This window comes from Gobio gobio, assembly GCF_949357685.1.
Source record: "Gobio gobio genome assembly, chromosome: 5".
Classification (NCBI taxonomy): Eukaryota; Metazoa; Chordata; class Actinopteri; order Cypriniformes; family Gobionidae; genus Gobio; species Gobio gobio.
The window spans coordinates 7722110-7741179 of record NC_137101.1 but is presented as its reverse complement, the minus strand read 5'-3'; the positions used below and the strand labels follow the sequence as shown (position 1 = coordinate 7741179).

Sequence of the window (19070 nt, the reverse complement as noted above, 5' to 3'; positions counted from 1 at the left end):
AGCCTACATGTAGTCACTTATGATAAAAAGATTAAGATTTCCAGTTTGTCACACTGCGGGACTTTTGCACTTACCAAAAGGCATTTCATTTCAGGTCAACTGCCCACCTACATTTTGTGGTTAAGCAGTTTGGATGCTCATTGGAAGAAATGACAATGTTAAGAAAAAACAGCCAACACAAAATGCCTTTGAGAATGCAGAAGACATGATGTTTCTTATTATTTTATTGTTCTTTCTTTCGTGTATTTAAGTACATCCTGTGTTAATGTTTGACCAAAGGCCTAAAAGATTAGACATTTTAAATAAAGGTTGATAAATAACTGAATGATGGACTGATGCAGAGATTCACTGCTGATTTAGATCTATGCGTTATGAATGTCTGTTACAACACATATCAACTAAGTTAATTTAAAAAATCATTCAATTTCTACAATAATAAAAAAATGAAGCATTCAACTGCTACAATAACAAAAGCAAACGTAGTAAAAAAGAAACTAGTCATATAAATGTATTTTGGTCTGTCGGCGTGACGGATGTTTTATATATTAGAATCACACCTCTCTCTTCTGTACTAGCAGGCTACATTCAAGAACACTTTTTATATCTAAAGATTTTTTTACCCCCAAAATAGATACCGTATGAAATCTTTTGCCCTGCTACTTATAAATATTTCTCCAACAGTTATGTCCAACTAAACCTAAGACACCACCAGCAATACAGCAGTCACTGTTTTTCCAAAGAGTAGAAATTTTGGCATTAGTTACAACAATAATATTATATCAAAGTACAAAGGTAACAAAAAGGCACAATAAAAGACCAAATGACAGTATATTCTGTACCCATATAGTCCGTGTAGAGACTTTGGGAGGGTTTTGAGCAAAACTACTTTCTCTCGATTCACTGTACAATTCCTTCGGTGAAGGGGGACGGGTCTGAATAGCTACATGAGAGACTCCAGGCTCTCCGACGGGTTGGGGGGGACCGTGCCGTTGTTTTCCGAGTAGTGGAGAGCTCTCTCATCCTCCTTAGTGCTCACCAAACTCAGGATCACTTTGTAGAGGAACTGATACTGTTCCTGCACACACAAGAGGAGATTAACCCATGCACATTTCTACTTGGTACATTTTTGTCTTGTTTCATGGAAGCTTGTTTTCACCACAGAACTCACGATTCTGACTTTTTTCTCACAATTCTAGGTTCATTCTAGGTACATTTTTCTCGCAATTCCGAGTTTATATCCCACAATTCCGATTTTTTTCTTGCAATTCAGAGTTTATATCCCACAATTATGACTTTTTTCTCGCAATTCTGAGTTTATATCCCAAAATTATGATTTTTTTCCTTGCAATTCCGAGTTTATATCCCACAAATCAGATTTTTTTTCTCACAATTCCGAGTTTATATCTCACAATTCTGACTTTTTTCCTTGCAATTCCGAGTTTATATCCCACAATTATGACTTTTTTCCTTGCAATTCTGAGTTTATATCCGGCAGTTCTGACTTTTTTCCTCACAATTCCGAGTTTATATCTCACAATTCTGACTTTTTTCCTTTCAATTCCGAGTTTATATCCTACAATTCTGACTTTTTTCCTCACAATTCTGAGTTTATATCCGGCAGTTCTGACTTTTTTCTTGCAATTCCGAGTTTATATCCCACATTTTGACTTTTTTCCTTGCGATTCCGAGTTTATATCTCACAATTCTGACTTTTTTCTGCACAATGCCGAGTTTATTTCCCACATTTTGACTTTTTTCCTCACAATTTCGAGTTTATATCCCACAATTCTGACTTTTTTCCTCACAATTTCGAGTTTATATCCCACAATTCTGACTTTTTCCCTCACAATTCCGAATTTATATCTCACAATTCTGTTTTTTTTTTCGTAATTCTGAATTTATATCTCACAATTCTGACTTTTTTCCTCACAATTCCGAGTTTATATCCAGCAGTTCTGACTTTTTTCCTGGCAATTCCGAATTTATATCTCACAATTCTGACTTTTTTCCTCACAATGTCGAGTTTATATCCCACAAATCTTTTTTTTTTTTTTTAATTATGACTTTTTTTCCTCACAATTCCGAGTTTATATCCCAACATTCTGACTTTTTTCTCAGGATTGTGAGATCAATTGCGATACAAAAGGTCCGAATTGTGAGATAAAAAGTCTCAATAACCTTTCGTATTTTTGTATTCCATGGCGGAATCAAGCTTCCATATTGTTTTCCAGTACAAATATCTCAACATTGTCAAATCAAGATACATTTATTTGAAAAGCAAAAATAATCAAGCCTTTTTTTATTGAAAAATGTATCAAAATTAAGTGCATATATATGTACTGGCAAACAAGACAAGAAAATAATTTGACTACTGTAATATTTCAGTCCTCTTACAATATCATTGAAGACCCCCGGCCTCATGAGGTTCATCATTCTGGCGGTCTGATAGACGTCCACACTGTTCTCCTCCTCCAGCTGGTTCACCAGGGAGCTCAGGGAACAGAATAAAGCAGCACTCGAGCCTCCAGACCTGCGTGAACAGAAATGACATGTCAGTGACTGTGACAGTGGCCTCTGCACTACTGTAGGTAAAATGCCACTCTACCCATCATGGATGATGATGGGTCCCTCTCGGTGCGAGCTTTCTTCTCTGATGATGTTGATGAGCTCAAAGGAGTTGCTGATGGGGCTGTCGGGGTTCGGCCAGCGGGGCATCTGGTACTGCCGCACCTCCAGCACATAGTCGTCCTGTCACAGACGGCAACACAAAAAAATTTCTGTTACTCCATAGTCTGAAATGCAATGCACAGTACATAGACAACCTCTCAGAAATACTGAAAATATGAAATGCTTTCTTTTTTGGTTTGAGTTGAATAATCTCACAAATGCATCAGAATATACATATTTGTGTATTGATTTTGGGGTGAAATATGACTCAAATTGTTTTTTATTGATTTTGTGAGATTCCCCCAGAGCAGCTTTAACCCTCTGGTGCTCTTCGGTCATTTCTGACCGGACAATTTTCTGTTTTGAAATGTTAAAAATCACAGCTTCATCAGAATGATATGAATCTTGGTGACTTTTCTTGCATTAGGTATGTAAACACACACAAAAATTGGGGTCATGATTCGAGCATGCTAATTGGTCGTAAAAAAAAGAGTAGCGCTCATTGTCTTCGGTCATAAATGACCGACCATAGGAAATGAATGGGAAATCGGCAAAAACACAAAAATTCTCTGAATATTTGTTTGTACAAACTCTAAAACATCAAGAGTGTGATATTGACACACACACACACACACACACACACACACACACACACACACACACACACACACACACACACACACACACACACACACACACACACACACACACACACACACACACACACACACACACACCTATGAAAAACTGAGCCTATGAACCACATTTTGAATTTTTTAAAATCACAGCTTCATCAGAATGATATGAAACTTGGTGACTTTTCTAGCATTAGGTATGTAAACACACAAAAAAATTGAGGGCATGATTCGAGCATGCTAATTGGTCGTTTAAAAAAATACTCCCACTTGTGCTCTTCGGTCAAAAATGACACCATAGGAAATGAATGGGAAATCTTCAAAAACACAAATTCACAGAAAAAATCTATATTTCTAACAAAACAAAACAAATATCTAAAACTTTATAATAAATAGTCTTTGAGATTTTTTAAATATATATTCAAATCCATAAAAAAAAAAAAAAAAAATGAAATGTGTTCAAAACAGAACTAGGGAATCCTCTCCATTGAGACCTCTAGTGATTACACCCATGGTTGCATGATTTCTCAAATAATTCCAAAAGAGGGCGCTAATCTGCCTTCAAAAAAATTTATTTTGAAGGCCTAGTCTCTATTTTAACCTGAAATGCTGCAATAATTAAAATACTAAATACAACAAAACATTTTTGTATAATTTTTAATGGCAAAAAAGACCATACTTATTGCATAAATATTAAAAAATACCATCAAATCGTCTCAAAATACAAAATTAAAAAGAAAAAATTTTATTGATGAAAAATAAATTGCATTGGTTTTACTGGGGTGGAGGAAGTTTAATTTTTAGGTGTCCGGTCACTTATGACCGGGAAGACAACCAATGCAACCCCTAAACGAAGAGCACCAGAGGGTTAAATACTGAGTTTTGGCTACCAAAATGAAACACGGTTTTCACCTTTAGGGCCTCCAAAATGAAGTCCTGCACCACCAGAGACTCCTTATTGGACAGGCACACGCTGTCCTCCCCGCTGAAGGTCACAGTGAAGGTCTCACAGCTGATTGGCTGGTCTTTAGTGGGCCAGTACACACACTCTCCCTCGCTGGTCTGTGACGGTCAGAAAATGAGATGCCTTGTATTAAATAGGGATGTGTGTAGAACTATAAATGTGGATAAATGTGTGTGTAACTCACCAAGCTAGGCGTATCAGGCAAGGAAACTATGATCTGTGCGTTGTGATCCCAGATCATCCTCCAGAAGTCCTGTATGGTGTTTGTCAGAGGATTCTGGGTAGCAATGAACTCACGGCTCTGATGGTAGCCCTGTAAACGACGCAGACTCTTTGAATCGTATATATACCATATCACCTAGGAATCTAAACAGGAACATCAGAATTTACCAATAAATAAGAAGCATTGATGTAGTCTGATGATTCTCCAGGTCCTGTAGACAGACTGACCCTTGACCTCTCCACTGAAGCACAGATGGGAGCACATGAGAAGATAAAGATCAAACATTACAGTTCACACAACTAAAGTTCCTCGCTGAGAATGGACATCTTTAAGTACACTTTTAAAAAAAGGTCTCAACCAAATGCAAATCATAAGGAATTTATGATTAGGTTCCAAATGAAATGTTTGCAAATTGCTAATTTAAGAGATTAATTCATATTTCAAGAGAACAGTAATAAAAACAGAAGTAATCTGAATATAATTCTTGGCCAAAAGGTTACCCTTTCACTTTTTATAAATAAATAAATAATAAAAGATTAAAATACCTATATCATCTAAATAAATATGATATATAATTAAATAAAATAAATATTTATAATAAATGAACAATGATTTAAAAAAAAAATCTACATTTAAAATAAGTAAATACATAAATAAAATACCTATAACATATAAATAAATATATATTATGAAATAAAATAAATATTTATCATAAATAATATTAATATTTTAAAGAATCAATATTTAAAGTAAGTAAATTAATACATAAGCAAATTAACAAATAAATAAATATAATACCCATAACATATAGACAAAGATAATATGTTCATATTTTTTTATTATATATATATATATATATATATATATATATATATATATATATATATATATATATATATATATATATATATATATATATATATATATATATATATATATATATATATATATATATATATACACACACATACAATAATAATAATAATAATATAATTATTTTAATCAATATTTAAAATCAGTAAATAAATATATAAAATTAAAGTACATATAACATAAAAATGAATGATGTATTAATAAATAAAATAAATATTTATAATATATATATATATAATGATTTTTAAATCAATATTTAAAATGAGTAAATTAATGCATGCATAAATAAACAAAAAATAAATACATTTATAATAAATATGCTATATTAATGATATATTAATAAATATTATACATTTTTATAAATAAATAAATGTTTATATTGCACACACACTCACCAGGCATAAGACAAGCCGTCCTGTTTTTAGATGCATTGCACTCCTTTAAAGCCACCGTGTAGTCACTCTGTTTTGCACAGCTCTGACCGACCAGCTACAGGAACAACAAGGAAGATCGATTCATTGCTCAGAGTAATAAAGATAAAGAGGGGCTTGCTAAACCAAGAGTCTCACCTTAAACTGTTTCTCCAGGCGGGTCTTTCCTGTAGGTCCCGGTGTGAGGAGATCAGACACATATGTGTGAATGTCACTAGAAGAGACCAGTGTCTCTTTACCCCTGATGGCCTCCACTAAAGCATCATGGATGAAGACGTACTGCTCCTGCTCACACACACACAAATATGATGGATGTGTCGTGTTGCATGTGACGTGACATAACCCGAAGTACGGTTATGGTAGGATGTCTTACCTCTGTCTGTACCAGGTAGTTCCTCTGGGTGCGAATGTGTTTGAGGAATCCCATTATGTTCACGGTACTTTCCTCCTTTATCTGCTTCAACATGCTGTCGATCACAATGTATGTTCCTGTTCGTCCCACACCGGCACTGCAGATCACAAGAGCACGCATTCAAACACATTCAAATGTTGTTGTCCGTCTCCATTTATAAACTCTCACTTCAAGTCAAGTCACATTTATTTATATAGCGCTTTATATAATACTGATCAAAGCAGCTTCACAGTAATAAACAAGAAAATTACAGTATTAATGTTGCAAAGTTCAGCTGTCGAGACAATAGAATCATTATCATTATTCAGCTCAATTTAGTATGTTGCAAAGTAACTATATAGCAGCTCTACAGAAGACCATAAAGTGCAACAGTCAGTTCCAGAAGTTAAAACGTTCCCATAGGGAAATTGATTTTTACCGATAACGTGAGGTACGAGGTTGTTAATCGATGGTATTTGCTTCTGTTGAAGCCGTCAGCCTGCATTATTTCAACTTAGTTTTAAATTAATCATGTTAAACAGCTGAATTTGTGGAGAAAAACTACATTACCCATGATGCTTTACAGAAAATTCCACCAATTAGAGTCGAAACAAGCTCGTTAGCGCCGCCCACTCCCATGACACACAACAAATGACATAATAGTCGCCCTATGCTCTCCAATAATAGACATTTTTAAATGGGTTTTATATTTTGCTATCGTTTTTAATTTGTCTATGATGTTCGCAATGCATCATGGGATTGTAGTTCTTTCTACCACTAAAGCCGTTAAGTACACAGTCTTGTACATCTGTATTTTTGTCCGATTTCCAAATACTTTTTTGCGTCAAATCAAAGTTTGTAATCTTGTGATTCGCCTCGTATCTGATTGGTCCATGGCTTATATCCTTTTAAAGGGTTAGTTCACCCAAAAATGAAAATTCTGTCATTAATTACTCACCCTTATGTCGTTCGAGACCCGTAAGACCTCCGTTCATATTCGGAACACAAATGAAGATATTTTTGTTGAAAGCTGATGGCTGAGAAAGGCTTCAGTTAGGCCTCCATTGGCATTCAGTACACTTATACTCCCAAGACCCATAAAAGGCACTTAAAATGTCATTACAAAGTCCATCTCACCACAGTGACTCTACAATAATCTTACGATGCGACGACAATAGTTTTTGTGCGCAAAAAAAAATCAAAATAACACCTTTATCCAGCTTGTTATTGCCTTCCGCGTGTGCCTCCACGACGCATGCGCGAGAATATGACGTAGCGCCGGGGTTCGGGAATCCATGAAATGCACACTTTAGCCCCATTTTGAGCACTACGCCGAGACCTAAAGCACGATCAATGTAGAATCCAACAGCTTAGATACGCGCGTCTTCCTCTGATTGTAAACAAATCACTTCTGGGTCATGTGTCCGAACGCCGGATCTGCGTCATATTCTCGCGCATGCGTCGTGGAGGCACACACGGAAGGCAGTAACAAGTTGGAAAAAGGTGTTATTTGGATTTTTTTTGCGCACAAAAACTATTGTCGTCGCATCGTAAGATTATTGTAGAGTCACTGTGGTGAGATGGACTTTGTAACGATGTTTTGAGTGCCTTTTATCCGTCTTGGGAGTATAAGTGTACTGAATGCCAATGGAGGCCTTTCTCAGCCATCAGCTTTCAACAAAAATATCTTCATTTGTGTTCCGAATATGAACGGAGGTCTTACGGGTCTCGAACGACGTGAGGGTGAGTAATTAATGACAGAATTTTCATTTTTGGGTGAACTAACCCTTTAACAAAGAAATCCCTATGGGAGAAATTAATGGAAAAAATACTAGCAGAACCAGCGTAGCTGGAAAAGTGGGCACTAATGCACTCTATAGTGTCATTATTCAGCTGAAGTCAGTTTATCAATTATTAAATGAATTTGATTCAGCAATAAAGCAGCTCTACAGATGGAAGACAATACTGTCACTATCCAGCTCAGCTTTTTTTCAGATCGATAGTAACTTCACCATAATAACTTTATGCTTAATACTGGAGTCTACCTGCAATGCACCACCACAGGCCCCATATCAGCCGTCCTGGCCTGTGAGGACGCCCGCACAAAAGACAACAAGGGAAGAGTGTATTCTGGGACGCCCATGTCGGGCCACTGAGTGTAATGGAAGTGCAGCACCGTCCTCTCCTGACTGCGGCCCTTCTGTGAGCCCTAGTGGTGGAAAAAGACAGCGAAAAGTGTTGAGAGTGGACTACATCCTCAAGGGTTTCTGTTGACGATGTTGTATGCCATAGTGACCTTCTTGACGGTAACGTTCCTCAAGGTGAATGTTCTCTGGGTGTAGTAGGCAAGAGTTTTGGTGCTCTTCAGCGTGACCAGGAAGCATCCATAGTCTTCCTGATTCTCCAGGGGCCAATACTGATCACACTTTCTCTGTTTGACACACACACACAGCCTCATTAGAATTAAATAACATTGGTTTAGTTATCTCATTACACCACTTTATCATTATTTTATATCAACGTTTGCATATTTTGTTAGCCAAAACCATCTAAATCAAGTGATGAAAAGCATTACCCGGCCCTTCTCCACCAGGTTAGTGATCATGACAATCACGCCAACGTTTTGCTCCCATATCATCCTCCAGAAATCCTCCAGACTGCCTTTCAGTGGCCCCTGGGCAGCTATATACGCTTTCGGCTGATTGTAGCCCTAAAGATAATCATTCACAAGGGTCAATGACAAAAAAAATTAAAAATAATAATAATTAAAGCTACACTGTGTGATATTTTCCCCCATCTAGCGGTGAAAAGGTATATGACCATCCAGTGAATATTAGTTTCTGTTCCTCTCAATTCCGATTTCATTTTAACTCCGATGGCCGATTTAGTCCAAGATTAACATGGCTTCCAGTTCGACCTCGTCCACATTCGAGTGCCATCGAGTGTTAAAACGCGAAAGGCGAAGCTTGAATTTACGGGTATGTCCCTCTTTGGCTAATGTACTTTCAAGATGGAGGGGCAACATGGCGACCCGCATTTGAACCCCTCACCCGTATGTATTTTAAATGGCATATTATAAAATTACGAGAATACTTTATTACTTGAAAGAAGTATTTAATGAGCACATATGTTTTTGAAAGAACTAAGTGTTTTTAGCTAAGAATAAACTAAAAAAGTTACACAGTGTAGCTTTAAGATAAAAAATAATAATTTTAAGCAAAAGAGTTTTAAAATGCATTTTTATGTCCAAAAAATGTATGGTGTTGATTCATGTTGGTTTTACAGCTTTTAAGACAGCATTAATTCATTATTAAACAAGATTTCTGATTTTACCACCCAGAAAATGTCAGGTGGTGCGACCATATATTCATTTAAAACAATATACATATGAATCATTGTAAAATGCATATCACATGGTAAATTCCCTTTCCCTTTTCTATGTATTGCACTTTTAGTCCAATTCATATAAACGGACACTTTTCTATGTGTTCAGAACACAATTTTCCATAAGGAGTTTTAATGATTTTTTTTGTTTTTTGTATACATTATATATCAGTTTACATGTATATTTCTTACTTCATTTTGCAATTGCAGTGGGAATTGATGCTTTTAAATGTAAATTTGCTGGTCGCACCACCTGACATTTTAGGTCTTTGAAACACCACAACTCAAAAAGTCAATTGAGTATCTTATAAAGGAAATATTGTAGATCAATTTGATATGTGACATTATTTATACATTTTTGTTTTCGGAAAATAATGAATTCGGACACAAAAAATACATGTAATGTCATTGACCCACAAACAGACCTTGATCATTTCTACCAACACTAGAAGTGACAGACAGATTAATATGCCAAATATTTGCCCATTTTGAGACTGCGGGCCCTATTTTAACGATCTGAGCGCATGGTCTGGAGCGCACAGCGCAGGTGCACTTAGGACGTGTCCGAATCCACTTTTGATAGTTTAACGACGGAAAAAACGGTCGGTGCGCCAGGCGCATGGTCCAAAAGGGTTGTACCTAGTAGTTTCTTAATGAGTCATGGGTGTGTTTTGGGCATAACGTGCGATAAACCAATCAGAGTGTCATCTCCCATTCCCTTTAAAAGCCAGTTGTGCTCGCACCATGGTGGATTTGCTATTTACATGACAGAATTTGCAAGCGGAAAGACTGAATGCTTCTCCAGAGAAAAATCCTTTTATTTTTAATATTTAAAAATGTTTGTGTGCTACTGCACGTCCCTGTGTGTGTGTAATAAGCTGAGTGTATGTGCGCTGTGGACCCGCTATTGTTGTGGTCAAGACTGCCTAAACCTAAAGTCGAGACCAAGACCAGCGTGTGCCGAGACCAAGACAAGACCAAGACTTTGTGGGGTTGAGACCAAGACAAGACCAAGACAGGGCGAGACCGAGTCAAGACCAGACCAGCACTCCTTAAATTAATCTAAAAGATCCACATCTACTGTCTGAGAAATGACTCATATTTAAGGAATAAATACAATTAGAATAGTAAGACACTATAGCGCTATTACCAATCAAATCACTAACAATAAAATTCATGGCACAGAAGTTGCATCTGAATTGGTACAATTACACCTGCATAAATAATGTTCATGTTTTTTTGGGGGTAATAAATGCATGTACATCTCTTATATTTTAGATTAATTTAACATCAAAACATTAGCATTATCTAACAGTCACAGAATCCTTTATTCAACCGATTTGGTTCCAAGCAGCTGATTCATTTAATAACGAAACGTTGCAGAATTAGCAAAAACACAGTTTAAAATTTGTCATTTAATATTAACTTCTTGTTTATTGAACGTTTGTATTAATCAATATCATTTACAATCACACTTATATTCATGAAAACAGTTCTCTTGCTCTTGCGATATTTTTATATGTTTTAAATATGATATCAAATGTAGTGTACACTTACATCCACATAGTTGGCATTAATGTAGTCCCCTGTCTTTCCATCTTTGTCAGAGTTCTGAGAGAGTTTAACTCGACTGTGATCGTCTGAGAGTACAAAAAATGTCTGTTAGTCATGTTTTTTTGGGGGTAATAAATGCATGTACATCTCTTATATTGGTATGGATGTGTGATATACAGGCCAGGATATTAATATATCTGTTCTTGCTCTTATTGTCAGGGTGGTTGGAGCTATCCGCAGTGATGCTGATGTCCGCCGTACAGCCCTGAATCTCCTGGAAGAAACGTTTCAAGCTTAACTCAGATCATAACCATTACCAAACTAATTCACTTTATCATGCATACTACTAACCATGCAAAGAGCAACAGTGACACACCAATACAATGAACAGAAGAATAACAACAATGCAAAAGAATAAGTAACACTGAACAAAGGGAGATGTGTCTTACCTCGTAAGACTCTTTCAAGATCTAATAAGGGAGGGGGTGAGAATGCAGAAAAGCACAATGAAAGTCCAGGACAAACAGAGAGGCAGGTACAGGTACATGAGGCACGTTTTCATGCTACAGGCGGGTTTAGACGGGGCTGTCGCTCTATGTGGGTGTCCATGCAGTCAGTGGAGCCACAGTGAACAGACGCCTGTACATCACCTCTTTACATGCTGCCCCATAGCACTCATACCCATGAATTTATGACATTTATGACAGTTTTATATTTTTACATGGCGTAATAAGATGCAATGTTTAAGGAACGTATCTAGAAACATCAAGAAAACTGACTCAGGAGTGATACAAATTCACAAGTACCTCAAATTCTTTGGAGAACGTGTGATTTGCGTGAAGATCAGCAACATGTTTCACGAAATCCTTTACAGGGAGAGCTTCATTATCCTCTGCCATCAAAAAGAAGAAAATGATTTAGAAACAAATAAATACATATACAATTATAATACCTTAAATACCTTTTTCTTTTATAATAAATAAACTAATTTAAGTAATTGTTATGTAATTACAGTATTTATTTATTTGTATCTTTCAATAAATAACTGTTTGTTTAAATACAATTAAATAAATATTAATAATAAATAAAACTATTTATTAAAAAATACAATTACTTTATTTGTTTATTGATTATAAAAGTAAATTTAATGTATTTTAATAATTAATTTATTTGTGTTTTTTTCCAATAAATAACTTTAATAAATAATAAATGTTTGTTTGTTTAAATAAATACAATTAAATACTAAATAAAAAAATAATTTAGTTATGTTTTTGTATTTTTCAATACATAAATAATAAATAACTATTTGTTTATTTAAATACATTGAAATAAATGCAAACAAATAAAGAAATATTAATAATAAATACAATTATTTATAAAAATACAATTATTTAAATAGGTAAATGAGTTTATTTATTATAAAAGTAGTTGTATTTAATAAATCAATTATTGTGTTTATTTCTTTTATTTTAAAATAAATAACTTAAATAATAATAAATAACTGTTTTTTTTAAATAAATAGATAAACAAACACATGAAAGAAAAACTATAATAATATATAATAATAATAATGTGTCTGAATGTGAGTGTACGTTTTGTTACCAGTAGGTAGAAGAAGAGGAGTTGATGGGGCTGATATGGCACGGGCTGAATTGTTGTCCTCTACATAAAAATGTGCTGTTTGAAAGCATCTCCTATAATATACAGAGGCAAATATTACAACAATTTTGTTATAATTTATTACAGTTAAAATGAAGATAATTTGATGAGAATGAGAATTTAAAAAAAAAACTCAAAAGTAAAATGTAACGATGCAATTAAGTTATCAGAATTGTCATGAAAATAATGTCACAATGCAAAAGATATTAATGCTCCCCAAAAAAGTCTTATAGGTGCAGTAAGTGATTTCTGAGAAACATTGTTGAAAGTGGTATGGATCGAGCAGCACAAACACTTGTAGCCAATCAGCAGTAGGGGGCGTGTCTGCTCATGATGTGGGAGGAGAGAGAGTGAGCAAGAGGGAGATTTAAAGAACGACTGTAGAAAGAGAGATTGCTGAGAGACATTACAAAAGAGAAAAGGCCAGAGGAATATCACTGGTAAAAGACGGGTTTTGATCAGGACCCGCGGTAATATTAGAAAAGCTTTCCAGAGCTGGAGAGACCGAAGCAGGAAGGCCTGAAAACACACCGAGGCTGCATTGTTTCTGCTCCATATGTGAGTAACATTGGATTGGCTGTTTCACAGAGCCAAGATAAGCTGTTGTTGTAATGTTGGCTATAGTAACAGGACAGTTTTGAGTGTCATTAGCCCTGTTTCCACCGAAATAACCCGGAACAATTTGTCCCAGGAACTCTGCTGTCTGCGTTTCCATCGCGGTCTGAAGAACCGTGAACATTATTCCGGTGATGTACGGCTGTGCGCGACTCTCCAGAGCCCACTGGATTTCGTCCTTTGCAAATAAACGTAATAAAGCCTGAACCTCGTTGTTGGCCCATCGCTCGTATTTTTAAACTCCACTGTTGATTCGAATAGCAATCAACTCTTACTGCACTCACCACGTCCGCAACAGACTTTTAAAAATAGTGGTTGAAATGAAATGCTGCGTCGAGTCGACCAATCAAAACGCTACGTGAACTCAACCAATCAGCATGTTCAGAGCCCAAGTCCCACCACCGAAAGTTCCTCAACTTTGAAAAAGTACTACCTCGCGAGCAGGGCTGTTTTGAGGGGGAAATATTTACCCGGAACTTCATTTAGACCCTGGTTCCTGCGGTCGAAAACACACTGAGTACCACCCCAAAGTCCCTAGTTCCTGGGGAAAGTTCCTGCGGTGGAAACGCGGCTATTGTTTGTCTGGACCTGCTGTGCCGCTGGCGAATAACAACCAACTCTTGATTGTATATACAGGGAGTGCAGAATTATTAGGCACGTTGATTTTCTGATCATATTTTTTTTCCAGGCACATTTGACCAATTCCAAACCACAGTAATCCTAATAACTACTATTGATTTAGTATTTAATAATGTATAAGTGATATATAATTGTTCATGAAGGCTGGAAATGAAAATCACCTTATATTCAGGTGTGCAGAATTATTAGGCATGTTTTCTTTTACAGATAAATTGAGCTAAAAAAGAGATTTAACTCAGACTGAAAAGTCAAAAAGTATTAAATGCCCATGAGAAGGATACAATACTAATGTAATACTAGACATTGCAGTTAAGGCATGACCATTGGACAGTGAAATGCTCGTTGGGTCAGCAGGATCTGACAAAAACAGGTGGTGAAGAAAAGACACCTGTTAACTGCAAAAGAATTAAGAATTAAGGTGAAGAATTACGGGTGAAACCATCAGGAACCCTTTAGTCTCCAGCGACACCATTTTCCAGAGCTGCAACCTACCTGGAGTGTCCAGAAGTGCAAGGTGTCAGGATCTCAGAGACTTCAGTTAGGTAAAGAATCCTAAAAAATGACCCCCACTAGATAAGAATCACAAGCTGAAGTGTTGTAAAATACATGAAGAAGGTTTTTTTATAGGCTTTATGGACAGATAGGTTGAGAGTGACTCTTGAAGGACCAGCACCACATCCTCTAGTACCACTGTTTGAAGAATTCATCTTCCAGAATCTGGCAGTACGTTTTGGGAGTTCATTTTTAGTCCATCTCTGCAAAACGGACTTCAGGATGGACTAAAATGAACTCCCAAAACGTACTGCCAGATTCTGGAAGATGAATCACTTATACATTATTAAATACTAAATCAATAGTAGTTATTAGGATTACTGTGGTTTGGAATTGGTCAAATGTGCCTGGAAAAAAAATATGATCAGAAAATCAACGTGCCTAATAATTCTGCACTCCCTGTAGGTTACTCTTGTGTACAGTATGTTCATTTTTGGTTCCTTCATCATCTTCGCTTTATTTTTCACTAAGCATTATGTTGCTTCTCTTCAGCAGCACGTCTTGTCTTCAACGAGCCCAAAAGGACCCACGTCACACCTCTCTTCATCTCCCTGCACTGGCTTCCACTCGCTGCTCGCATCAAGTTTAAGGAGCTGACGCTTGCCTACAGAGCCACCACGCGCTCAGCTCCTGCATACTTTGACTCGATTCTACAAATCCACACCCCCACCAGAAGCCTTCGCTCAGCTAAGGAGCGACGGCTTGTGGTACCATCACAGAGAGGCAAAAAATCCCTTTCCAGAACATTTTCATTCAACGTTCCCAGCTGGTGGAACGATCTTCCCAATGCCATCCGAAACGCAGAATCATTGACAACATTCAAAAGTCAACTAAAAACTCAGCTCTTCCGTAACCACTTAACCTCATAAAATAAAAAATAAAAAACTCTTTCTCCTCCTTTTTTCCCTCTCTACTCTAGCCTGTGCTACACTGAGCAATGTACACGGTCTCAGTATTTCAGGCACTTGTTGCGCTTACTCGACTCTTCATGACCAATCGCTTCGTGTACCCCCAAGTTGTAAGTCGCTTTGGATAAAAGCGTCTGCTAAATGCATAAATGTAAATGTAAATGATAAAGAGACTCTTGCATTGCATGTTTGGGGCGGAGCAATGAAGGGAGGGGTGTGTTTGCTTGGGTTGATTTCAAATATCAACAGTGTTTCCCAGAAATCGCTTACTCCACCTTTAAATCTAGTGTATGTAATCTCAAAGCAAACATTCACACACCGAGGTGTGTTTGAAGACTTAATACCTCCAGTAGATGAGAATGCCCACCAGCACCAGCAAACACAGGATCGTGAGTGTGGACACCACAGCCAGAGGAACAACGGTCCTTTTCTCTTTCTCTGTTCCTCCCACCATCCCGACACGAGACTCCGGACTGCTGTTACTCGCCTCTGATGATGGAGGAAACAGGAGCAAAACAGTCCTTAATAAATCCATTAATGAAGGATCTCATGGTAAAATACATAACATGATAGTCAACATATTCAAGGAACTACAAAATCTGTGGATATGTCTACATGCAGCCAAATAATAACTGCTAGCTCATGGAAAAATAAACGATCCTATTCATAAAAGCATTGCATGTGCTTCACCTCAATAAAAACACATTGACTGCAATATTTTCTAATCTTAAAGGGCACCTATTATGCCATTTTTATTTGACCTTTTCTTTAGTGTGTATGTAAATGATCTGCAGAGTTACAAAGCTCAAAATCCACACCATCTCTCCAAAAGAAAACACTTTCCTGATCCTGCCATTATTTCTGTGACTCCGCTACATCATCATGTTACATATTTGCATAATGCCCGCCAACTGGTTGCTTTGGCCCGCCCTCAAAAAAACAGTTAAGTATGGCTGAATCCAAAATCGCCCCCTATACCCTCAAATAGGGCACTATTTGAAGGGACAGCCATGTGTAGTGGTGTCCGAAACTATAGTGGACATTATTAATGGCACTCATTCAATCCCACATTGTACCACAATTACGAGTGTGCATCCGATGTACACTCAACGGCTGTCCGACTTCACGCACTCGTTTTCATTCACTCGTTCAAGTGAACTATATTAGTGGATACTGTAGGGAATAGTGAATGAGGGTTTAGGGGGCGATTTCGGATTCAGCCCATGTGATTTCGAGGAGACTTTTTTGTTTTTTAGCGGCGAGGGCAAAAACACATTCAATAGACTGGAGCAGGGATGACGACAAAACCCAGAGCTGGAGATTTTCCCATGGGGTTTTATAATGGGTTTTTTCAATTTATGAGTAACATTAGCCTGTGGTAAACAAACATGACGATACTTTTATAACTAGATAAGACAGTTTAGGTTGTAAGTGTGTGCAGTCTATGTTGTAGAACAAATGTCAAAGTTTCGTCAAGTTAAAATCTTGAGGGAACCCGTGGTGAATTAGTCTCGATACTGATGGCATTGTTACCATAGATATAATACTCTTTACAGCTGCTCAAGAAGCCTCGGGACCTGAAACCCAATTATGGTATGGGCCGACACATGCTCTAAGTGATTGACCAATCACAACAGACTGGGCCAGCAGACCAATCAGAGCAGACTGAGCTTGTAGGAAAGAGACAGACCCCCAATTAATACAATTATACTTGTAACTGAGCATAATATGGCACTTTAAATCGTTTTGCAAATCTGTGATAGACATTCTTGTCGTTTAATGATCTGGAATTATAGAAGAAGTCATGTTTTTCGTTCTCCAAATGTTTTGACACCATGTGCGACTTTTACCTGTATCCTGGTCTTCCTCTGACTCTCGGATAGTGAGTTCAGGAATTATGAGCTGAATGGGAATATCATCGATTTGAGAGGTAACTTGACCTGAGCCAGTGTCAGACTCAGCCGACCAGGTCACCCATGAGAGAAAGGCCTGGCTTGCTGGTTCTCCGGTGGTGGCATCCTCTTGCTCGCTCTCAAAGTAGAAGGTAGAGGACAGTCCCTCATTATTTTCCTCTCCAGTTTTACCGCTGTAGCTCAGATCGGAGTCTTTGGGAGCTGACCGGGTTTGGGCGAGCTCCCATTCCCGATCGAGCTCCTCCAGAAAGATCGCAGACCCTGATCCGCTGAACTCTCCCTGCCCGTCTGAAGAAGGTACTTGAGCAGATCCCTCATCCAAAAAGATGGTTGAGGAGCGGGTGGAGGACTCATAGAGATTTGTGGCATCACTTTGATTGCCGAGCGGTGTGGCTGTAACAGAGTTAAGACTTCAACTCTCCACTTAGAAAAACCATTTAGGGCGGAAGAAAGAAGCGCTTGGAAGAAACAAATGCATATCTTGCAATACATAAAGCCACCACCAAGGGGGCGCCATCACCATGCGCAAGAGAAAGAAGGCAAAGGTTGAATGCACGAGAGCAAGAGAGGAACCGCCACCGCGTTCAACATTTGAAGAGCCAACCAGCCGAGAGAAGAGCGAGTCCAGCAGGTGCATTACAAATGGTGGATGTGCAAAGCTTTTCGAGAGTATTTGTGGCACAAAATGGTGCACCATCATCATCTTGAGCACAGTGCGTTTCTGGAAGTTTGCCTACTTGTTAACAGTGATTCCCAACCAGGAGTAGCAGATTTAGAAAGACAGTTTTGCTTTATTAAACCTGTACGTTTTTGTTACCTACAAGTTGTAACTTTATGTATTCACTTGTGGGTGATATTCATACTTCTTTTGTTTTTAAATTCCACTATGAAATAGTGATATTTGTGAAGTGTCTCATCTGGGTTCCATTTTGAAACAGTTATTGAATATGAATTAGATCTGACAGAAAGTTTCTCTGGAACGGTCAAAACTTGTGAAAACAAGATCGCTGGTGAGTCTGTTTTTCAACACACAGCATTTATTTATTTATAGCTTAAAATTCAATATCATTGTAAAGCTAAATAATATCAAAATGTATTCTGGTTTGCTCTTGTGAAAAATAAGTGTGCTTAATTGTATTGAATGTGCAGTAGTGTACTTCAAATCATAAAAGTGTATTTTTAAAGAACAGTACTTGCACATAATATAATATTAATGAAATAAAAGGCCACTTAAGTGCACTCAAAGTGTACACTTTCAATGCAACACTTCTAAAGGCACAATATGTAAGATTTTTGGATTAAAATTCACATAAGTTAAGTGTTACATATTATGTTGACTTGAGTACTTACATTCTCCCAAATGTTCCCAAGAATGTTTAAATCCAGAGAAATAAGCAATTGTAAAGGTGTCATGAACTGGCTTTATATATATATATACTGTTGTCTGAGGTCAACTTATGACGTTTGTGTGGTTTTTACATTCAAAAACATCATAATGAATAAGTAATAGGCTATTTTCTGCCTTGGTTTTGAGGCTCTCTGAAAAACACTCGGATTTGTTGGGCGTGGGATAGTTCACCAAAAATTAAAAATTCTGTCCTCATATACTCACCCTCAAGTCTATACTATGGAAGTCAATGGGGATGTTTGGTTACCCATATT

General features: G+C 37.1%; 1 protein-coding gene across 1 annotated transcript in view; it reads right to left on the bottom strand.

The window, feature by feature from the left end:
• Positions 1-184: 184 nt before the first annotated feature.
• Positions 185-19070, bottom strand: part of ptprz1b (protein tyrosine phosphatase receptor type Z1b) — a 65560-nt gene continuing 46674 nt past the window's right edge. The window contains exons 13-30 of the mRNA XM_079816848.1: positions 15840-15984; positions 12725-12816; positions 11929-12014; positions 11572-11592; positions 11300-11396; positions 11126-11208; positions 8760-8894; positions 8481-8615; positions 8230-8393; positions 6167-6302; positions 5932-6078; positions 5758-5851; positions 4657-4730; positions 4451-4579; positions 4215-4364; positions 2606-2748; positions 2395-2530; positions 185-1075 (exon numbers count right to left, since the gene is read on the bottom strand). Coding sequence (XP_079672974.1) covers positions 941-1075; positions 2395-2530; positions 2606-2748; positions 4215-4364; positions 4451-4579; positions 4657-4730; positions 5758-5851; positions 5932-6078; positions 6167-6302; positions 8230-8393; positions 8481-8615; positions 8760-8894; positions 11126-11208; positions 11300-11396; positions 11572-11592; positions 11929-12014; positions 12725-12816; positions 15840-15984 — 2102 coding nt within the window. The 3' untranslated portion in view covers positions 185-940. The remainder of the gene's footprint in view (positions 1076-2394; positions 2531-2605; positions 2749-4214; positions 4365-4450; positions 4580-4656; positions 4731-5757; positions 5852-5931; positions 6079-6166; positions 6303-8229; positions 8394-8480; positions 8616-8759; positions 8895-11125; positions 11209-11299; positions 11397-11571; positions 11593-11928; positions 12015-12724; positions 12817-15839; positions 15985-19070) is intronic.